Source organism: Rhopilema esculentum, chromosome 12 (assembly GCF_057945365.1).
Source record: "Rhopilema esculentum isolate cy_ngs chromosome 12, ASM5794536v1, whole genome shotgun sequence".
NCBI classification, from domain to species: Eukaryota; Metazoa; Cnidaria; class Scyphozoa; order Rhizostomeae; family Rhizostomatidae; genus Rhopilema; species Rhopilema esculentum.
Window position 1 is genome coordinate 6410230 of NC_142826.1, and position 24097 is coordinate 6434326.

General features: G+C 36.0%; 3 protein-coding genes across 4 annotated transcripts; 1 reads left to right on the forward strand and 2 right to left on the reverse strand.

The window, feature by feature from the left end:
* Positions 1-4444: 4444 nt before the first annotated feature.
* LOC135681758 (N-alpha-acetyltransferase 11) lies at positions 4445-5700 on the reverse strand. The gene has a single exon (XM_065196361.2). It carries the CDS (start codon positions 5590-5592, stop codon positions 5020-5022), a length of 573 nt encoding a protein of 190 aa, XP_065052433.1. The 5' UTR covers positions 5593-5700; the 3' UTR covers positions 4445-5019.
* Positions 5701-5744: 44 nt separating this feature from the next.
* LOC135681755 (uncharacterized) lies at positions 5745-22797 on the forward strand. 2 transcript variants are annotated; one of them, XM_065196356.2, is made up of 18 exons: positions 5745-5803; positions 6368-6485; positions 6794-6879; positions 8689-8798; positions 9046-9142; positions 10525-10641; positions 11430-11495; positions 11730-11798; positions 12162-12228; positions 12419-12469; positions 12909-13021; positions 13699-13790; positions 14549-14596; positions 15432-15482; positions 20353-20470; positions 21536-21588; positions 22000-22116; positions 22648-22797. In XM_065196356.2, exons 2-18 carry the CDS (start codon positions 6428-6430, stop codon positions 22670-22672), a joined length of 1338 nt encoding a protein of 445 aa, XP_065052428.1. In that variant the 5' UTR covers positions 5745-5803; positions 6368-6427; the 3' UTR covers positions 22673-22797. The 2 variants fall into 2 exon arrangements, with proteins under 2 accessions (XP_065052428.1, XP_065052429.1); XM_065196357.2 differs by lacking the exon at positions 5745-5803 and adding an exon at positions 5865-5895.
* Positions 8689-16688, reverse strand: LOC148958724 (uncharacterized). The gene has a single exon (XM_089111873.1). The coding sequence runs from the start codon at positions 16032-16034 to the stop codon at positions 15669-15671; it is 366 nt and encodes a 121-aa protein (XP_088967999.1). The 5' UTR covers positions 16035-16688; the 3' UTR covers positions 8689-15668.
* Positions 22798-24097: the final 1300 nt, after the last annotated feature.

Consider the following 24097-nt stretch of genomic DNA (forward strand, 5'->3'; position numbering starts at 1 on the left):
AGGAGTGGATGTTGGTAAATCTTTTAATTAAAAAGCAATGAAATTAATAGAATGGTGACACTGATTACTTGATGATGGATAGATTGTAAGATATGAAGATAGACAAACATAACAAGAGGAATTATGACAATTAAAAAATAACAACAAGAGGAGTCATTGACAAGTGAAAATTGCGTGTTCTGCTCATGACAGATTTGTAAAATTTAATGGAAAGGGGTGTTAATAAGCGAAATGGGGGGGGGTGCAAATTCTTCTGAAATTTATACACCGGGGACCCGTCTATTAGAGACAATAGAGCAACAAAATGAAGAAAATATTTCCCCAATAATCGTACAATTCTTGGCTACTTTTTATGTACATTTGGTAACTTGAGATGAAGAAGAACCAAAAATTTTTTATCTAAGGCACTCCGTGTTTAATTTTTTTGTAAAAATGAAACTGAAGAAAAATGTATTTCAAAATTTGGTTTGAAAATAATAACAAGACAAATGGCACAAATGTCAGAAGACAGGGCTCCTAACAATTATTGGCTTTAGGCAGCTGTTTCCCTATTTGACCCCGAAACTGTGGAGGAGATCAATCTGTAAACAAGGGCCTAAGTGCGTGTCGAACGTTGTCTGAATTGTATCTATCTATCGATATAGCTTGATTTCTAGCAGACAAACGGATAGAAAGAGCAGATTTAATTACTCATTGCCTTGGAATGAGGTTAGTTTTCTTTTTCGTGCTTGTTTCTTGCAGTTTTTAGTCATTTCCCTATTTGACCCCAAATGTCGATTTCCCTATTTGACCCCGAGCGCGTCGATCACTCAGCTGATTTATTTAGAGAAAACTTGTAACCCTCGTTGCAGGATGTGTGAAATTTGGATGAATATGAAGAGAATGTGTATTTTATATTGATATTTCTACCTTTTGCTATTTATTTTTAGTTAAATCGATGCTTTTCAACGTGTTTTACCTATTTGCTCCCGTCGCTACGGAGGAGACACGCATCAAGCTAACGTAGAAGAAAAACATTATCATTTATTCTGTAAAAATTGCCGTAGTTGAATTAAATAAGCATCTAAAAGGTAGATTGAGGCATGCCGAATCCGATTCTGAGGTTGGTTTTGAGATATCTGTCAAATTTTTGAAGTTATCAACGATTTCCCTATATGACCCCGATTTCCCTATTTGACCCCGTTCCCTATTTGACCCCGAGCGCTACCAACATGATTGCATTCGAGAGAAGTTTCTTTCATTAAGCGAGTTATCTCTTGCCTAAAAAGTGAAGTGATGATATAACGTTCAACATTCATTCGAATGTAGTGACTTGAGATCAGGGGGCAACTCACGAGAATGGTACAATCGAGATCAATTGCCCACGCAAGATAAACTTTGTCGCTATGACATTATTTTCTGGCATAAAAAAATTAAGCTTGAATTACACTAGGATATCGAAAATTGTTCTTTTAAATGCCTTTTGTCTAAGAGAAAAATTTTTTATAGGCTAGGTTAATTTTGAGGACACACAGTGGCCAACAAGTTTTTTTAAAGACTAATACCTAAATATCATGTGTAGTAATCTTTAATAATATCAATAATATTTTTGTAAAATATGTTGTTGGATATGAATGGGTGGTTTTACTTCGTAAGAACGCCAATCCAAGGATCATCTTGGTGAAACAGATAAAAAGCCCTGGATATATCAATATTTTTTCCAAGCTTCGCTTTAGTAAACAAATACGCTCTTACACTCTTTTTTATAAGAACTTTTTTCAAGTTCAGGTTGACTGTTTTTAATTTTTTTCAAAAATCTGAGGCTGGATTGTTCTTAATTTGTTTTTAATCTGATAGGGTGTAAGCAGTGCAGGTGCTAGCTTTTTCGCTCTAGGGTGGTGTACAGGCCTCATTTGCCAACAAAGTGAGTGAGACAGCCTTAATTTGCTGATAAATTTGAATATTCACCGAAAAAGTACCCACACGTCGCTAAAAATCCTCGATTTTGAGAAAAAACGTTGATCCAAATTGCATTTTGCAGAAGCTTAGCTTGTTCTTAAATTGTTCTTAACTTTTGACCAATTTTGAGGCTCGTGTTCTTATAAAATTGCTTTTTTTTAAAAAAAGAGTGTAACTCATGTTTTTTGTCCTTGAAAAAATCATCGCAAAAGAAAAGTGAAAATAACAGGAACACCTTCAAAAATTGTTGGGGAAAATTTTTAAATTAAAATGTATGGGTCTGTATGAAAATATAAAAATTTAATTTTCAAAGAATTATATTCGAAATAGTTTCAATAGAAAGTACACAGTGTGATCAAAAAATTTAATTAAGTTTAAATTTTCGAAATTTAAGCAAAATAGCTCCACAACTCCTATTTCTTACATAAACAACTAGAAGCGTGACTAGAGTGTGCATAAGGAGCAAATCGAGGTGCAAATCGATAGCCCCCGTCTTTTCCAATATGAGATATGAAGCGGAAGCACGGCACTCGTTGTAATCGAATGTAAATGGATTGTCGAGTAAATAAAATCGGGTGTATTTGAGCAAGATGGCGGTTGAGTTTATTTGGCATGTTATTGCATAAATAACCACAATGATAGATTTATACAAGCACTGGATTCGTGATAAGCTTAAGAAGAGGAATATAAAATTTCCCGCAAAAACAGACAAATCTGAATATTGACCATTAATTGGAAAGAGGCGGAGAAAAAGTTCCATTTGGGATTACTCATTCGGGATTCTATTACGTGATTCCACCAAGACTGGTAATGAGCCACACGATTCGCTGCTGGGCAACCATCTAAACAAACGAGGTTTCTGCCGATTCGCTTTGCCTGTATTTTAGTAACATAGAAACCAGTCATTGGGCAGAGCTACAATGTCCGCCCCAAAAGTAGTTGGAACACCGCGATTGCACTCGTAATAGATGCAGATTTTTCAGTTCATTTCCCCATTTCAAAAGACGGATCCCCCTTCCCCTTTAAACAATGTTGGGAAGGAAGATGAACATGTAGACCAGACGGAAATGGAAGGCAGTACCACTTTGGGGCGGGGAAATTTTGATAACCAGTTTCTTATTTTACCAGAGCTAACTAAATTTACTACTTCAAACGTATTTCTACCAAATAAGATAAACTATTCTTCATATTCCACTGCTTAGACCAGATTTATTTTGTTAAAAAGTTCATTCCAGCCCATTTTTTCAGATCAGTGTTTTAGCAACGTTTCTCCTTCGAAGAGGATAGGCAGGAACTTCTCCTGATTTAACCCCATTTTACCCCAAAAAACAGCGTAAAACCATCACAATTCAATATCCCCAGTTGATACATAACTCGAAACTGGGAATCAAAATTTCCCCGCCCCAAAGTGGTACTCCCCGCAATATCTGTCTGGTCTAATGTCGCTAGAGATCGGTTACACAATTTACGGTCCAACCTACATTTGTTGTCATGTTCTAATCGGAATTCAACATTGTATATGGGGAGGGGCAGTGGCGGCGCCAGCTACTGCAGATTTGGAGGGTAATGGGTGTTGCCTGTGAGACCACACCCTATTTGCCTCGTTTCAGTGCTTTGTATCAGGTCAAATTTCCTTAGGAGATATGATCTACCCCTACCTAGTGCTTTCGAATATGTAGACCATGTTTTGACAAAAGTGGTGGGTGGGGGGGGGGGGGTAATTACCCTCCCCTCATACCACCCCTTGGTGACACCACTGGGAAGGAGAGACGTTAAGTAGGAAAGATCAAGGGACTGTTCCAATAATTTTGGCAGGCCTTGTAGCTTTGACATTGACTCCAAATCTTCAAGCAAGAAAACCAAGAAAATGCACACTACAGTTGTGAAAAGGAGTACAATGTTATTCTTTACATGAACTTGCAATATCAAGACTTTTGTGTAATGTGTAGACCCCTTAGATCCTCAGATGTGTTGCACATGCCCCCTGGGCACAACTTTTAAGATAACTTGCACACATGCAGTTGCAACTATAGTAAAACCCTAGTTAGTCATCTGTGTATATTGCATAGTGTATAGCTATGACTACAATGGTGTTAACAATTCTCAAATACTTTATAATGTCATCATATGTGTTAACTATCATAACCACCTTGATAAGAATTTTCATCTGGTAGCATTTCATCTGTGTGTGCTTTCTTGTGTATGGCAAAAATTACAGGCCTAATATGCTTTGCACTACCAATTATTTCAAATGTGCCAATAGTGAAACAGCTGTCACAGGTACCCACATGTTGTTTGTGGAAGAAACTATAATATATACCTGGTGACCCTAGCTTTCAACCTGCTTTTGGCTACACCAAGCAAAGAGTCCCAGACTGAATAAAGCTACAGAAGTATTAGCGACAGTTGAATGCAAGATTCCAGTAATTATCTTTTGTCCCAGTGACCAATTTATCTCAAATATCAGCCAAAAAGTGAGATTTACATTGAATAATAAATACAAAGCTGCAATGAAATTCTAGAAATGTTGATGTATCAAATCAATGCAAAAAAACCAATCATTAATTCAACCAAGGAACAGTTTTCCCTGCAGCCTATCACACATGGAATGGAAAAGGGTTGTAATCTGGTTCAATACACCAACAAGAAAGGAAAAAAGCTCATTTTAAAAGACAAGAAAAACTAAACAGCAACATTTACCATAATTATTTCTGGTACCACTTTAAGCTTTGGTACACTCTATGAAACTTTTTGTGAGGTGAGTTTCACTTAGGCACGACCACTTCTACTTTTATTATTGGAGAGCTAAAATCAATCATGGTCGGTCGTGACCTTACAAACTGGTCAATGGAAGCCAGTTCTAGCAGCATAAATGAAATAAATATGAATTCACTGAGTTGACTTGTTCTAATCAGACATCAGGTGGAAACAATAGCTATGTCAAATTTGGATATCATGAAGTGGGTATATATCATAATGCATAAGGCAGGAGATGCTTCAATCTACTGGGAAACATCATGGAATATCTTGCTTATATAATCTAACTTGTAGAAAAGTTCAGGATAAAATAGTTCACATGCTTTATTTTAATTGCAAGTCTTCAACTTTATCTATTAAATTTTCTTTACAGTTTTTGTCTTCTAATTTTGATTCATCGATTTCTGGTGCATCAGCCTCCTTTTCTTCCATGGATAAACTTGTCAGATCTCGTCTCATAGCATAAGCATCTTCACCATCAGCATAATATTTTGGCTCGATCTCATGAATGTCAAATTTCAAAGAGGCCTTGTATAACTTTAATGCTGCCCTGTTGCTTTTGCGCACGTGCAAGGAGACGTATTTTGCGCCAAAATTTTCAACCATTGCTCTCGCTGCTTGCTCCATCAGTTTCCTAGCAAGTCCAAGTCTTCTGTGAGATCGCTTAACAGCTAAAGAAGTGATGTGACCATGTATGATTTCATCTGACTCTTCTTCCATCTTTGCAAGGACATAGCCAACAATTTTCCCGTTTTGATCTTCTGCAACATATGAAAGTTGGGGCCAGGACAGTCCGTGGTACAAATAGTATTTCATTTGATAATTTTCTGGAAGGCATAGCAAATTACAGTGCTGCATATTCATTAGATCGTCTGGTGTTGCACATCGGATGTTCATATTGGTAAAAAACTGAGTGATCACACAGAAAGGAACGAATTGTGGTGTAATACACTCCTCCGAGAAAAAAGTGAGGTCCAGAGAAGTTGTGTTCGTGCCTCCTTAATTTGAAGGATACCACCTTTTTCTCCAATAGGAGGCTCGTTGAAAATGATATTTTCTTAGAATAACAGAGGAAATAGAAGGAAGTGAAAGTTTATCAATGACAAAGGTTTGTAAATAAGATGACTACGATGAGCTATAATGCTACTAAATGGCATTGATATTTTCAAAGGTCACCGAAACATTCTCATGCGGCAGTTAGTGAGTAAAGCTAGTACAGACGCTATAGGGAGTCGTGTTTTTCTTCATGATACATCATGCCATCAACCGTCCTCGTTAAAGGGAGCTTTTAAATAGACTTTTATTACATATCAAACTAGAAACTTCAAGTCACATGAACGTTAGTTTTTTATAAAAAGCATAAATATTAGCTTTGTTTATCCGACTTCCCCTCTTTTAAAAAAGTGACCTGGAACATAATTAAGTTTGTGAAAATAGTTTGAATACCAATTATGAAATTATTTTTGCAAATTGCAAGTGTTTTGAGAGAAATTTCTTTGAAGGAGTTTATTTTTCTTTTAAGATTTTTTATAAAACAGTTTTCTACAACAAATGGAAAGTTAATGTTAAACAATGCACATAAAAATTATGAACATAGTATAGTATATATATATATATAAGCTGTATCCTTTTTCGAAACTTGCAGACTGATAAATGTTTTTCCTTGTTTTAGGCCTGATAAAAGAAATAAAAATTCTGAAAAGATGATTTTTGTTTTTTAACCCAATTGAACATGCTATCTCAATTTTTTATACTCTCTTCACGAGGGGACACATTAGTTTTTAGGGACTGTATCCTTTCATTGGTATGTTTCTTGGATGTGATTTGTAATTTGAACAATATCATTTGGTTTCTTTCAATGGTTTGCCTTACAAGGCTGCAATTATGACATTACCAATTTTTATTTAGATCAAAGGGCAGGCACCCATATACCCTTAACCAGGCTGGCTGTCTGTTGCTATTGTTGCAATTTCTAAAGAAATACCTGGATGTACAGAATAAGCCATTGTTTAATAACTCAGTTTATACTACTATTGTAGCTCTTTTCTCTCGAGCTTTTTACCTTTATAACCAAAGTGTATTTCCTTTACTGTCGAAGACAGGAGAGATATTGTAAAGGGCTCTGCTGAAATATTTTTCCAGAAGTTGAATGCATCAAACAAAGATGAAGCTAACCCAGTTTTTGTAAGTATTAAATGTATCAGTTAGCATACAAAATTAAATAACCCATTGTGTTAAAAGTCTTCCCAACTAACTGAAAAATATCTTTCAGGAGAATAGTTATCCAGAGGAGGTCATTGTTACTTAAATTAGAGAAAAAATTGCAAGCTTTTCAGCTGAAGTAAAATTTGGTCCTCAAAAGTGCCAGGTCAATCTAAAACTACCATGGAAACGTAACATTTCCTTGCAATTTGAAAGTCAGATCTAAGAGGCCATTAGAAGATGTTTCTTTGCTGTTAATCTGCATATTTTTTACAGTACCAAAAAGACCCTTCTATCCATTCGAAATTCCCAAAGGAGCTTTAGAATTTGTTGAAATTGAGGCTGAACTTTTCAAATCTAGGTCATCCTTAGTAAGTGGTTGTTTTGTACAGGCTTTCAATGGATCCTCTTGAATTAATTTCAGAGGCATTGGAAAGCTATCTCTATTTTTATCATCTTGAAAATAAACAAAATGATTATGACATGACTTTACAGGAAAATCCTCCAGACAGTGCTACAAAAAGAATTATCACTTGTGTACATACAGCAGCTATATACAACACATTTGGCCTTTTACAGATTATTCAGAAGAAAACTGAAATCTTAAGTAGCATGCCTGATAATCCTTCAAACTATAGGCTAATATAGCTTGCCTATTTTCTCCATATTGTTTGAAACTCCTCTTTAATCAACTTTGCATGTACCTGAATTCTAGCGAACACTGATATCAGTATATTTTCGGGATTTTCACTTCTTCTTGTTTCCTATTTGCTCTAATGCCACAATGTTTGGTACCCTTATATAGACAGCAGGCACCTGTGCAAAATCAGCCAGTCTAGCTTCCAATATAGCGGGAACTAATATATTGGTACCTCAAGGATCTTGTCTTGAAGCTCTCTTATTCATGTTTCATATAAACACACACAAGCAAATATGTAGGCAGATTATACTGTTGTATCTTTATATTTGGTTAGAATTAAAGAGATTTGTGCTGATAACAAGGCCGAGCTTGCTTGACTTGAGAAATGGTTACAAGGAAATAAGCTTTCTATAAATATCGTCAAAACACAAGTCATGATGATAATTGGTTCAGCTGGAAAGCAAGGAACATAAAAACAAGGCATCAGAAGTCGTCCCATGCTTTCAAGTTTCAGGAAATTTTATCGATTTTGAATCTCAAGCTAATATCTTGGTGTGATTGTTGATAATTTGAAATAAGGACGTAAGGCAAAGTTCATTCGCAAGAATAGCATACATAGCCTTTTGATTTTTGAAATATGGCGATCAATTTGTCCAAGAAGATACCTTTAAGAAACATATATTTCAGCAATGTGGAGCCATAATTTGATTGTTGTGGCTTTGTCTGGAGATGCTGTGGCAGCACCTAGCAAAATTTTCAGTTCGACTGAATAGATTGTACACACCACAATTTGTAAGATTTTGTCTCAGTATAAATTGATGTTTACAACGAGCTCTTACGTTACACCAAGTGCGGTCTCGCAGTACCCTCAATTAGAACTGGGAATAATCTCTAATATTTGACACAAAGTCCATGCTCATACCGAACTGGTGCGATAGCGAAAGCCCTAAATTGAAAATATTCAGTGTTTACATACTGATTTCAACTTTTTGGTGGCAGGTCTCAAGTTAAAACAGTTACTCAACTGAATGGTAACCCTTGATAAAGAATTTTTAAAATAAAAATGAAAACTGAATAACCGCTTAGATAGTTTTATTTCTTCTAGTTGGTGTATCCATCGTATCTTCATTTGCTATTAATTTTTCTTTCAGACTGTGGAAGGCACACATTTTATTTTTGTGAAGAAATATGGCCTATATTTTGTAGCAGCTACGAAGACAACAAATGTTAGTCCTACTTATGTCGTAGAGCTTCTGAACAGGTAAATTTCATCATTTTTTAGCTCAACATCTGCATTTATATTTTTCACAATATAGTTATTTCAAGTTTATCTGCACTTAAAGCTTTTGTTATAATCTATAAATTTCATTTTTTAGGTTGAGTATACTTTCGTACATCCTTGTCAATGAAGATTTGCTAAGGAATAAAATCTTCATGATAGTGATGTTTTTCTTCAGTTTTTGTCTCAAAGATGAATATTCATGGCTGAATGGCTTTCTTTCCAACAGAATTGCAAGCATCTGTAAAGACTATTGTGGTGTTCTTAATGAAGAATCAATTCGATGGAATTTCACGCTAATATATGAAATATTAGATGAAGTTCTGGTAAGTTAATGACAATGCCAAATTTTAAAAAACGCTTTGCTAAAAAATCTAATATTGTCAAGATACGTATTTCGCTGTTGAAGTAGCCTTTAGCAGTTAAAGTAGTATTGGTGGAAATGAAAGTCTGTCAGGAAATGGATGTACAATCCCTGCCAAAAGTCTTGAAACGCTGACGTCAGTTTCCAAGGTCAAAACCAATCATTCCCCTCTCCCCCGCGGAATAATGTTAGTTTACTATGAAACGGGTTAGGATTTTAGGAAGCACTTTCTTTTGCGTTCTTTTATGATATTTTTGTAAATAATCAACATTGTTTAGGGGGGGGGAAGGGGTGCGGAAATAGAAGTATCCGGAAAAAGAATTGAAAAATATAAAAACACAACGCAAATTGCTTGGTGTCTTAAGTACTTTTGGCAATGGTTGCTCTTCTCTTCTTCTCTTTTCTTATAAATTCTCTTCTGACAGCTGCAAGTATTAAAAAATTCTTCTTTGAACAAAATGTGGAAAGTCTCTTTGAACCTTCTTGCAGAAGGGAATTAAAACTTTAGTCCTGACAGAATGCATTGCTCAACCAATTTAGATTTTTGATCAAGGTTTTCGAACTTGTGTGTAAGAACATAGATAATTTCTACAAATAATTAAAAACATTTAGCAATGTACTCGACTCTACTTTTCTTATTAAGCAGCCAAACCAACCTTTGAGTCATGCAATTTTGGCAATAGTTGCTTTGTATTGTTTAATTTTTTTTTACTGGAATCCTATGTGTGTAGTTTTTGACTAAACAATCATTTGAGAATAAAAATCTAAAAATATGTCCTTCAAATCAGAAGTGTTCAGCAAATAACATTATATGTACCAAATAATAATCTGTTCAAGACCGTGTTTCAAAGAGTCAGCTCTGTTTGACTCAAATGAGCTTGGAGTCCCCACTTCAACGCCAATCTTCGATTTAATACTCGGTATCAATAATGTTCCTTTCCTTAGTGCTTGAGACTTCAAGAACTTGGTTGCTACCCAAAAAATGTCACAATTTGTCGCAAAAAAGTTGCTAAACTAAACATTTTTGTTTGCGAGGGCAATTGATTGCACTTAGCAACCAAGAGAAATTTTCTTTCGAAAAAACAACAATAAAATTCTGGTGTCACGAAATCGAAAGATGTTTCACTTGACTCCAAGCCAATCTCGTTCAGATCCCCGTTATAGAAAGGGCTGAAATGACCCATCTGCCTTTATGAGCAAAATTTGACTCTTGATACCACATTGTTCAGCACTGTTAAGCACTGGGTCCTGTTAAGCACTTGAGGTCCTTTCCCTGTGTTAACCGTTTAAGTCAGTCTATTGCCTCTTTGCGTTTTCAACGAGAAATCTGCTCATTCTTCACAGGACTTCGGTTATCCACAGATCACTTCAACTGAGCAGCTGAAATCTTTCGTATTCCATGATGTTCACATGGTGAAAGATAGTGAAGGTGCCTCCAAACAAGCAACTGGGTCAAACTTGGTAGTTTTTCCTTTTCTGAATGCCAGATATTATAAGATTTGACCATGTTATTGATTTTGGAGTTTGATTAATAATAAAACTTCATTAATTTGGCAACAATCTTATATTCAAAGTGCGACTTCTATTATTGGTTGGTTGTTTGAGGCTCTAGGACTGGTGGTTGGTAGCAAAATGACCGTGAGTTTATGCCAGAAGCTCATTGTTATAGCTGGCTGTTTTCAAACTGATAGTAAAGGCAAGCAGAAGCAAAGAAGATTGACATAGATCAGACTTATATAACGAGGAACGATTTTTTAAAGCAGAAGTTATAATTAACTGAAATTAAAAAAAAATATTTTGCCTTTGTTACGGTCAGAAAAGATTGTATATGATATTTTTCCCGATAGGTAGCCTTTTTCCATTTTTAGCCACACATATGTGGGAAAGTTTCCATGATACAACATACATCAAATTAATTATCTTTCTCATCAAGAGTCAAGGAAGAAAATTACCTAATACCGATATTATTTTGACACCTTAGCAAGTAACATTTGATATTTGTTGATATTTGTTGATATTTGTTGAAATTTGTTGAAATTTGTTGATATTTGTTGATATTTGTTGATATTTGTTGGTATTGTATTGTATTGTATTGTATTGTATTGTATTGTATTGTATTGTATTGTATTGTGTTGTATTGTGTTGTATTGTATTGCGATAGACTTTAGAACAATACGTGTAAAATAACTGAAACAATCCTTCCATTAATAGTCTTATCTTGACCAATAATTAAACCTTTTCTTTTTCAGTTTGGCTCTGACAAACTTACTCTACCAAGCAATGCCTCAAATGTTTCTGTGCATTCGACAACAAAGGTATGGTAAAATATCTGATCTCTATTTCAAAGTGAAGAAATATTTCCAGGATTTGTCGACAAACCTTTTCTTGATACCCTTTGATATGAAACTTCAAAAAACAAATATTTCTTTGTGTTTGTCACCAAATTAAAGTCTCTTCAAGTGTGGATTCTAAATACTAGTTTTAGCTTAATAGCTAAACCTGACATTTTCTAATGTATCGTTGTTTTCTTTACTTTATTGCATTAATAGAAAGGAGGCCGTAAGAATGAAGTGTTCATTGACGTCCTTGAAAGGCTCACAGTATTATTCGCAGCTGATGTAAGAATCTATTATTCTTCCTTATGTGGCCATTTTTAATCATGCTTCAGGCCTTATTTGTAGTGTCAATGTGTGCCTGGAGGAAATCTCTTGGCTGACGACCCTTTATGTTATAAAAAATTTGATCAAACAAACAATTTTGAAAGTTATTCAGTCGTTTTCATTTTCCTCTTAAATTGGAAATGAAATGCAAACACACGTTTTAGCCGGCATAAATTTCACAATCTTTACGCTGGCTAAATGCTAGATTCCCAGCAATAGAATGTAGCAAAATGAGGAAATAAGTAGTTAGGATGTATAAAATAAGTAGTTAATAACAAATAGAATAAACATCTTCAATATAATCAAACTTACTAATTGTAGGGGAATCTCATCAGATCGGAAATAGACGGCTGTATTCAAGTGAAGAGCTTTTTGGCTGGAAATCCAGGTAAATCACTTTCATCCCTCATAAGCATAGTTATATTGTTAATCATTTCTATCTCTGGAGAAGCCAATACAATCCATTAAAATACATTCAGATTCTAAAGACGTTTTGGTATTACCATGCATTTCTGTATAACGAACATTTGGTGTTGCGTTCGTTCTATAATTTTTTACAAGACTGCATCTCTTCATAGAAATACGCATCGGCCTAAACGAAGACATTGTATTTGGACACCCAGGTGCTGGTAAGTTAGGGATTCGATGATATTTCAAAAAAAGCAAATATTTCACGACATAATTGGAACTTTAGACCAAAAGCTTGAATGTTTGTTTTTTCCGAAACAAATTTTTGATACCTTTATATGTCATTTGCCTGCTATTGTAATGCATACTCATAAACAATTCTGTTGATTTTTTCTGTTTTTATTAAAACTTTTGATTCATAAACTCAATGCTTCTTTTTCTCAATCATTTTTCCATGCACTAAGCTATTTCTTTGTTTACCAAGCATTCATTATTGCACTAGATTTCATATTTCTATACTTCCATTTTAACATCATGGTCAGCTTAAAGTTGACATTCTATTTGTTGTGATCAACACGTCTTATATAAAAGACCCCGCAATCTCTAAACTTAATAGCTCTTCTTAAATGAAGTGTGCTTTTAACAGTTTGTAAAATTCAGTTGCAGGATCGCATAGAAGCATAGTATTTGATGATTACAGTCTACATGAAAAAGTTGATGCAGATATGCTGGAGAAAAATCGCCAGTTAAACATTGATCCACCGGATGGTGAGGTATAAGAAAGTAATTAATGTTGATTCATAGAAATATTAAATTAAATCGTCTTAAAACAATCTGTCTTTGACAGTTTTTGCATTTGTATACTTTTTGCATGCACGAATGCAAATTAAAAACAATCTTTGCTACCAATATTTACCAGAGACAAGAATTTAAAAGAAAAATAAAACAGTGGAATTGCGATTAATGCACCTGCAGATTGTGTAAAATTTTATCAAAGATTTATAGTTTTTAGATTAATTAATTTTGTCATTTCTGGGTATTGTTTTTCTTTGTGAATTATAATGTATTTTCTTTTAGTTCTAGTTGGCCTTAATTGGCTGTTATTTTAGCTATTTAAATTAAAAAGCCAACTTTAAATAAATCGATAATAATAATAGTAATAATAATAATAATAATAAAGCTTGAATATGTTTTATCGTCAACCCTACATTTTCGATAAGGCCTAGACCAATTATGTGGAGAATTTATGTTGTTGTGGTGGGGAAATCACACGTGTAAGAATTGCAAGCAATGATGGCGAAGTAAAAATGATCAACAGATTTGACGTTTATCAAAATATGTAATCAGAGTCGGTCAGTTTTAAAGAACTCATTATTATTCAAGCAATCATAATTTTATTCTTGATGAAGATTAATCTGACGTTGATTCCTGATATGTTTGGTCTTTGCAGTTCAATGCCATGAGTTATCGAATAACTGGCAATTTTCCAAAGCCGTTGCCGTTTCGTTTATACCCCTATATAGATGAAGCTGAAGATGGCAAGTAAGTAGTAACCTGTACGATCGAGCATTCAACTTTGTTCGGTGTCGGTGATGATTTTTCATTTATGCTTTTTCATTTTCAAGGCAACCTATTGCAGTTACATTAACTATCGTATTTCAATTATGATTTTCCTAGGCTTTTACCTTACCTCTAGTTTCTGATCAGAAGTTATAGTTTTTGTTTAAATAAGTAGTTTTATCATCTTCAAATCAGAATGTTGAAATTCTTCACTGTAAAGAATGTTTTGAATAGTCCCTGGGTTGACTCAAGTGCATTTGTGCATGGATCTATGTAGCACTGAGAACATGCGCAGTCTGATTATTGACATGAGAAGTTGACATATCTGATTATTATGCAAAACTTTCGGAAATCATCGACAATCTGCACTATGCCAATTTTGTTATAAACAAGCGAATTGTTTTATAAATATGAATTAGACAACTTTGTAAGCTACACGAAACAGTGTGTGTGTGTGTGATATATTCTTGATGTCCTTAAGCGGTCAATTTAGATTCACTATTTCTAAAATGAATCGATATGAAATAAATTATATTGAATACTAAAACAAAAAACTATTATTATTTGACTAGATTATATTTACAATAAAGATGACGATAATTGAGATCTTTATCGAAGGGAAAGGGATCTATCGCATACAATGATCACATAGAACACTTAACTTGAACAAGATTGGATAGATCAAAAGGAGTTATCAGCTGTTCTTTCAACACTTTTAATTACATAATTATTCTATCCAGGTCAATCAATGTCCAGCTCAAACTCTGTTGTGAACTTCCAACATCAAAGTAAGTGGTTATCAACATTATAGGAAACTTAAAATTTTGCTTCTTGCAAGCGCCTTAAAGTTGTTTTATATCATATTTGATAAAAACTACTGTGTAAGTGTACTGGTCTGTCATAAAGTGCTCGCTGCCGTATACCGTATAGGCAGAGCTGTACAAGCATGAAACTCGAAGAAGCAGCTAAGAACCGTCCTGTTCTGTACACAATGTAGTTTATATGATATTCATATCTAGCACTATAATATTTCATATATTTCCGTTCGATGCTTCTGCTGGTTAGTTATAATATTAATCGTGAAATTAAAATTTCAGCTTAGAACCGTCATGTTCTACACACCAATTAGCGTACATTTGTATTAAATAAATATTCTTGTTAAACTTATTACTTTTCACATTTGAACCATTTACATAATATTCAAAAGCGTGTGATGATTTTTATATTCAAGACAAAAGCGTCTTTCCTTTCGAAACAAATAATTGAATGTTTTAGAATGTTTGCGCGGGCATTAGATAATAATGGGTTCTAAACATGTATATTAGACTTCTTAAGCTTCGTCTGTCTTCTAAAACCGAATTTATTTAATCTAAAACTAAACTATATCCCGTCAGTCAACCATTCAGAGTTAGCAATAGTCTTTGCGGCATTGAAGATAGCCGATTGGCTCCGTAAAAATAGGTCTATTGTATTGTCTAACCAATGAGAATTTAAATGGCCAGCGAAATGCGTCAGGATATAATGCCTTTAACTAAAGTCCATGTTTAATTTAAACGTCCCTTTCTACATTTCACTCTCTATGAAACTCTTTGATCACATGACGATTATAATTTTTCCTTGCAGTTCAGTTGCTAATGTTATAGTTCGCCTACCAGTACCAAGATCAACACTGAGGTAGGAGCAAGCACAATATTTATTCAACTTGTATTTTTCATATTCTTCCAAGTTTCTTCAACATCTCTCTCTTCTCTGAAGTTTGCTAATACTTCGTGTTTGTATTCTTGAGCTACCTCTCCTACTTTCCTTTCTTTTCTTAGTCACTTTCTCATCAAACATCAATGTTGTGCATAGGTGTCTGTGTTACGTTACTACTTTTTCTCCTGGGATTACTTTGCAATCCTTCACCATCCAAAAGTCTGTTTTTCTCAACACGATGTCTATTTCGGTTTCATTACCTCCACTTTTATACGCAATGAGGTGTTCCCGTCTTTTGGTGAAGAAAGTATTAACCAGGACTAAGTTTAGACTTTCAGCGCTTTCAAGGCTTTCATCGCCATCTTCGTTTCTATTTCCGAAACCTTTTCCTCCATGGATCTCTCTGAATGATCCAGTCTTGCTACCAACGATTCCGAATATGTCAGCATCAATTATTATCTTCTCATTCGGTGTCTCGCTGACTAGATCTTCAATTTGCTCATGAAACCTTACTTTTTCTGCCACGTCCATTCCGGTTTAGGTGCGCATGTTGATATGACATTCCATATTTCATATTTCATATATTGTATTTATTCATATTTGATTTGTTTAGGGAGGGTTGCCCTTCAACAGAAGTTGTTTTTCAAGGGGCCCTCCAATAGAAACCAATTACAGTTTATAATTGAAATACTAGAAAATAAAAAAACATAATATTAAAAACCTATTTACAATTACATGGTATTATGCAGTACAAAAGGAACTAATCAACCCTGTATTGATTATTTGAAACCACTCAGGGAGGATGCCGTCTTGGACTCAGCAGGAAGGCTATTCCATAGTTTAGCTCCCCGAAAAGAAAAGCATTTTTGTCCATTTGCTGACCTTTTCTTTGGCAAGCTCAAATCAGTTTAAGTGTTCCGGAGGCTACGGGAGGAGCATGCTGAGTTTTTGGTGAAGAGGCTACACAAGTACTGAGGAGCCAAATCATAGAGCGACTTGAAGACCATTGTTTCAGCCTCATTGCCAATGAGCTCTTCAATGGTCTTCCAGCCCAACTCTGCAGTAAGTGGTCTGCTTGGGGGTATCAAAGCTGCTATTTGTTATGATCCTAGCAGCACGATTTTGAAGTTTTTGTAACTGGTCGATATCTGTAGACCAAGCACAACCCCAGACAGAACAACAGTATCGAAAGTGGGGCTCCACAATACAAGTGAAAAGAGCTTTTGAACTTGCCATAGGCAGAAAGGATCTAGCATGTCTCAAAAAGCCGATCGCCCTGGAGAGTGGAGACTGCCTTAATTTGCTCTTTCCAATCCAATGAGCAATGGATTTGCACTCCTAAGTACTTTGTTTTTGAACTACTTCGAGCTCATTGTCGCTTATCTTCAGTTCCAAGGCTTCATTTCGACTTCTAAGAGAGCTGCCTTTCTGCCTGGTGGATATGAGCATTGAATGAGTTTTTGCCACATTCAGTGAAAGCTTATTGCCTCACAACCAAGTCTCCAATTTCTTGAGATCGCAATTAATTGCCTCATTCTGCTGAGTCAAATCGTGAGACTGGTGACAAAGACTGGTTTTATCGGCATACATAGTCACAGAGGAATCTTGGATGGCCTGTGGAAAGGCCGGTTTACACGATCATATTCAGGTCACATTTGCATCACATATTTTATGTGATCACAGAATGTGATCGTGTAAACGACCTTACAAGTTGCTTGAAGTTGTACGAAGCAGCAAAAAATAATCCTTTTTAATTGCCTGTTAATTCGATGTCACAGATTTTTCATTTGACTAGCGATCAAATGGAAAGTCTGTGATGCAATTTTTTCAAAGGCACCGACAAGTCTTTGCTGTCCTGGGTACTATTTCGAGTTCATTTGTATCGACGTATTTGAGGAAAGTGACCCACGTTTCTAGAAAGATGGGCAACATTGACGTGGAATTCATTCCTGATACGCAATCAGAATACTACGAAGAGTCTTCATTCTCATTTCAGGCCATTAAATCAGCTGCAGGCAAACCGTACCAAAACAGAAGGAAAGTCAAGAAATTCGAATGGAAAGACAAAATTGTCGAGTTGGTTATTGACCTGTGGCAAAATCAGCCATTGTTATTTGAATTTGAATTTTAGGGTGCCCGTGAATTTTTGCGACGATACCCTTGAGGTCAGCTCAAAATACATTTGAGAATATCCCCCCCCCCCGCTACGCTACTGATAAGAAAATAAATACTGATAAAAATAAATAAAGTAAAATCTTAGCGTTATTTTTTTACCATTGACTACCAACAAATGATTTTTACCGAATGAAACAAAATTTACCGAAGAACACATAACTATTGGGGGGTGTTGCACCCCCACACCCCCGCTAAATCTGTCCCTGCAGGCCATTATATATGCCCCTTTCGTAGTGCCTGCATAGCCAGGGCTTTGTCCAACAACTCCTTTTCCGTCTTTTTTTATTTTTGTTTTCATCACTGCGCAGGCTAATAAAATAGCTGCTAAAACTCTCTTATCTTCCTCGCTCTCGACTTCCACTGACAACAAATGAAACGTAAACATTTAATGAAGGCAGATCACTGATAAAATGGGCGCCAAACAGTTCCCGATCTACCCAGGACAGCAAAGACTTGTCGGTGCCTTTGAAAAAATTGCATCACAGACATTTCCATTTGATCACTGGTCAAATGAAAAATCTGTGACATCGAATTAACAGGCAATTAAAAAGGATTAATTCTTGCTGCTTCGTACAACTTCAAGCAACTTGTAAGGTCGTTTACACGATCACATTCTGTGATCACATAAAATATGTGATGCAAATGTGACCTAAATATGATCGTGTAAACCGGCCTGAAGATCATTGATATATATATGAGGAATAGAAGAGGGCCAAAGGATGAACCCTGTGGGACTCCCACTTCTATTTCCCTGACATTTGAATCGACACCATTAACCCTACAGAATTGTTTGCGGTTGGATAAGTAAGACCTAAACCAAGACAGCTCTCGCTGCTGAACGCCATAAAGTTTGAGCTTTTTACAGAGAATATCATGGTCGACCATATTAAATGCCTTTTTCAAATCGATAAATACCAAACCCAAAAGCTTACCGAGATCGAGCCCGTTGTACCAGTCAGCAAACATTTTAAGCAAACGAGTTAGTGTGCAATGTAGCTGCACAAAACCTGATTGGTCAGATGTAAAAAAACACTTTTTTTCGTTTACTGGTACAGCTGGTTGAAAACAAGCTTTTCAAAGAGCTTTGAGATGACAGGCAAGACTGATATGGGACGATAATTGGATTTTTCGGTCTTATCTCCATCTTTGAAAATCGGGGTAATTCTTGCTACTTTCCATGCATCTCAGAACTGGCTAGTTTCAATGGATGTGTTAAACAGGAAAGCCAGAGAGTTCCCAATATAAGGGCAAAGCAAGCTTCAAAAAGTAACTAGAGATATTGTCAATCCCATAACTTTCACTCTGATTAATCTTTCAGATGGTCTTCCCACCCCATCTACTTTATCTTTAAACGCTGGATCAATGATGATTTCTACTCCATATCTTGTATTCTTTTCTCCGCTGTAGAAGATCTTGAAGCCTTCGCCCGACTCTCGAGCACCTTTTCCACTCCATATGGTTTCCTGTACACATACAATCTTGATATTTCTCTTTTAAAACACTTCAACCAATTCTGTTCCCCCTTCCTGTCATTTAGCCAACATTTCAGGCTCCAACTTCCAGTTCCAATTGCTTCTTTAACCATAGTCGTGGATTCCACGGTACCCCTTGTCTATTTCTCGGCCCAACCGGGGGATATTGATGCGCGTCGCTTCTGGGGTACGCCCTAGCTCTATGGTAAATCTCGGCATAACAGTAATTGTAGCAGAGTTTTCTGAGTCAACCACTGTTGCAAGCGGTGGGCGCAACCTTGTCCTAAATAGGCAATTCTGCAAGGTAACATTTCTTGTGGGTAGTTTACCGCCAGGGCGTATCCACCCGCCGGTGGGCTTGCAGGGCTAACCTAGGGAGCCACAAGTCTTCCCCGCCAGAGCCTCGTTATCTCCAGTTAAACAACCGGAGGTGCCAGGATACACCACGTGGAGGTTGGCTTGATGTAGAGCGTGCCAGGGTACTAAATTTCCCTTTTCGGCCCTGAATACACAGGACCTAGACCCGTTGCAGTTGTCCGCACTGAAACAAGCTGGAAGTGAGAAGTGAGAACCGCCACCATAGCTACCGCCACCATAGCTACCGCCACCATAGCTACCGCCACCATAGCTACCGCCACCATAGCTACCGCCACCGTCGCAACAGGCTGGAAAGGCAGCAACTGCAGTACAGAAAACACACAGACACAACGCAGACTTGCACAGGCATCCCCCACACAATATCAACACCCTTCATACCTGCATATAGTAACCTAATGTAATAAAAACTTACAAGCTGAAATTTCGGGTTAAGATCGTTCCTCCTCATTAGAAACAATTTAGTATGAAACTTGTAGCAAGTTCTTATTTGCGTATCATTAGCAAGTAGCAATGATGCAACAAATAACCTCATCAATATAGTGCTGTTAATTTGACAAAATAAACAAGATAGAAAAACTTTACTTTTATACAGATTTTTCTATATTTTTGTGTCGCACAATTTACTGAAAATATTTTAAAGATTTTGGTCCAAGTGTATCAACCAAGCTGTGTAATGACCTGCTTAGTTGATACAAGCATCACAATGACCTGACCAAGCCGCTGTATTAATGAAAAGGAAGTTTCGCTTACTATAAAGGCTTAGCTGTAGCAGCATATTCATTCTAAGCTAGTTGAGAATAGTGTCACGAAAGTTCTTTTTATAGCACATCACACGAAGTCACGACAGGATCAAAGACTGCACAGTTTAAAGCAAATGAAAAATGTATAATATGGGGAATTAAGAAAATGCTAGGTGGCAGAGAACATTTTGCTAAATTTAAGGTAACTACACAAATAAGGTTTTATTTTTTCGAGCAGCCAGTTAGTGCTCTTTTCTTATTGATTTTCTTGTTTTAGCCAAAACTTGTTTTAACGCAAACATTTTTAGCAATGATGACCAATTGTGAAGTTACAATATTGCTGAAACCTTTTTAGGGAATGCCTTCTGATTCAAAGCTAGAAGTATCGTTATTTCATGCACTATAGTTTCCCAGGAGATGTCAGCATTTGTAAGGCATGAAAGAGATTCCCTATACCAATATAACGTCTATATGTATCGTATTCTCTCGTGTATTTCAGTTTGAGGTTAGTGACTTAACCTTTAAATTTTTTGACGGGATTTTAGGGGAGGAGAGATACTGAAGAGAAAGGAATATTTTTTCGAAGTTCTTTTAGAAAGTGGATTTTGATTTTCCTGAACACAGGCCTGAACAACGGAATGTTGAGGATTTTCAAGTTAGAATGGATAAAGGATATCTTAAAAATTTATTAAAATGTAATGAAATTTAAAAAAAGCATTTAGGTGCTTTTCCCTGTATTTTTTCTCCCTTTTACTCAAGTTGAGAAAAAAATCAGTATTATTTGAAGGTTGGGATAAGAAAAAGGGCAGGAATACAGAAGAGAGTGCGATACATTTTATTTCATACTGCCTTTTCCTTAATACACAAACAATAAAAAGTTGTTAAATGATGATTTAGTAAGAGTCTACTTCAAGTCTTCGTGGCTTGAACCATATTATCTGAAAGAACACAGTCGAATACCTCTAGATATGAAGAAAACTGTATTCATTACGAATCGGCTGAGATTTGTAAGAGCAGAAGAGCAGAAGAAAGAGAATTTCAAAAAGATTTCAGTTGCTGTGACTGGGTTCTGAAGAAATGAGCAGAAGTAGTAGATATGGCAGGACTCTGTGCTCCTCTTGCCATATGTCAGCCAAGTTTGGATATATTTTACACGGATAGCTAAAACACCCCTCTCGCATTACTCAGCTTCTATATTGCATTGGGTTTATCGCGCATGTTTTATTGTTATGATACTATTCATTAAATTGTATGGTTTTAATCATAGATCATCCTGCCTGGTCCGGGAACTTCAGCGAGGCAGGAGATTGGCCCTATCAGGTAATTTAATTAAACCTTTTCCCGGTAACACCGGATATAATGTCTTTAACTTGTTCCTTATATATGCTCCTGTTAGCAATACACCGTAAAATGTCAAATTACGTGAAGCTTGTGTGCCTGCTGCACATCCAACGAAAACATTTGAATCCCTTCCAATCGTTACATCTATTAGCACAAATCACAAATGAATTGAAATGTTTTCATCCATATGTACCGTGCTACCGATAGTACCCTAGCAATACTGGAATCGTGAACGCTGATTGTAATAACACCTCGAGTATTTAAAAACCATATCCGACTAACATAGAGAAAACCAGCATATCAATATGTACATTGCTTTGTGCTACTCTATTTAATGTTTCAAAGCTGCTAGCGCAAAGGTTGTTGTGATGCTTCGATTTTCGTTTATAGCGTCGATTTCGAAATTCCGATGTACGTCTGCTCTGGTCTGTCTATCCGCTACTTAAAAGTTAACGAAAGGAACAATCTATACACACCAATGAGATGGATTAGGCTGATTACCCACTGGTAAGTGAAAATAGCCCTGTTGTCAATGTCTTGTTGTCAAAAATGATGTCGCTTAAGAGAAATGTTGCTTTGCTTTAATGACTTGCAGCGAATTTGATTTTTTTTCTCTGAAAGCATAGGACCCACTGTAGGGTCCGTACCTTAAAAAAAGAGTTTCTGAATTCCTTTCTCCGGTACAGTTTTACACTCTCTGCTGGTGACCTTTTATGAGCTCACTTGCGAATCAAGTTTAAGGTTTCATATCTAAATCAATGATATCTAAAACAAGTTGAGAAACATTTCTTTAAAGTCTCTTACCTTTAACAGTGTTGGCTGATCGGATGTAAACTGACTATCGTCTTTTCTAGACCTTCATTCCTAATTTAAGTTTCAGGCTTTAGCATTGTAAGATTGATTTGCCAAAAAACGATTAAATTTATATTTTCAAAAACTAAAATTATTTGCTAACACACCTGTTATTTGGATGTAAGGCCTCTCTCTGTTATATTTTCACGGCGAATTATCAAATTAACGTGTTTAAATGCATTGCAGTGATTCTTTTGTCCAAAGACTGTGACGTCATCTTCAGCATCATATGCCTGTGGGAGAAGAAATTGATAATGATGACTTGATTATACAAAAAATTTGTAAAACAGGAAGAAATTTTATCTTTCCGTCAAAATTATTAGTAAGTGAAACATATCTTTGTAGTCTTTTTTGGGTTTATTTCTTTGAAGTTACAAATCGTTTGGCTTAAGATCTACATCCAAAAATGACTAAAAGTTTTGGTTTTGCGACACTCTTTACTTTGAAAATCACCTCACAATTATATCATCATCAGGTACCATCTTCTATCAGAAGGTTGGCTACCATGACCCTCCAACTATCCCAAAATCTGAGTTTTGGTTTGTTGTCATGGTCATATATGAAACTAAGGTGCTAATAGTAGAGATGGACCCCCAGAACCACCTATATAACATTTCTAAAAGAAATTAAATGGTCAATTTTCAGTAGATTCAAAACAGCGTTTAGGGAGGATGTCGTCTTATATTCGGCGGAAAGGCACCGTAGGTATTGTCATACAAAAATAGAACGGAATACAAGACAGCTAGCAGAAAAGATAAAGAGGTCGTGAAACGCATATGAAGTAAACTTTCAACTAAACATTTAACTAACTTATCGAAAACTAACTGTTGTGTATGCGCGCGCGATGCCTAAGATCCGCTGCGTCCTAACGCTAGACCTAGAGAGCACACGAGACAAGACGCCATGTTTTCACTCCGACCCTGATTCAATCTCTTAACCCAACTCTAATCCGAGGCTAGTATAAAATGGTTAATGCCTAATACACTACACTAACTATTTAGTAAATCATTCGCGATGGAGACAGATTTGATGGAGGGGACTCATCACATTGTTAACAGGTTCGACAGCAAGCAGACCACTGCTCGTACTAAAATGCCAAAGTCTGTAGTCAGTTCTTTCATTCCCGCCTTAGTAATAACAGTGGTCACACTGAAATGAAGAACTAGTGCACGTGTCCATGAAAGGCATATCTTTTCGCTGCCGGACACTTACTCCGGATGCTCCGGACATAGGTTAGCAGTATCGCAAATATTGTGACGTCATCATTACACCACAGAAGTGGCTTGAAGAACCTTTTCAGCCAAAAATTTCATTCAATTATGTTCATTTTCTGCACTCCTCTTCCACAAGTATTAGAACTATTGGTTACCACTATTGGTATAATTCTTACTTAGGTAATGCAAGTAAAAACTGTATAATCAAATTTTGGCGAGAAAATAATCAATATCGTCGCGAAAAAAGAAAATAAACAAAAAACATGTAAGTATTCTGATCTTGGAAAATTTTATAGAAAAATTGGTTTCTAAGTTGGAAAAATTATCTTCCATGAGCAATGATGATAAATCCACAAAACATGGATGAAGCTGAGTGAGTAGCCACAAAGTTTTTACGCCAATCTGGTCATTCATATTATCAA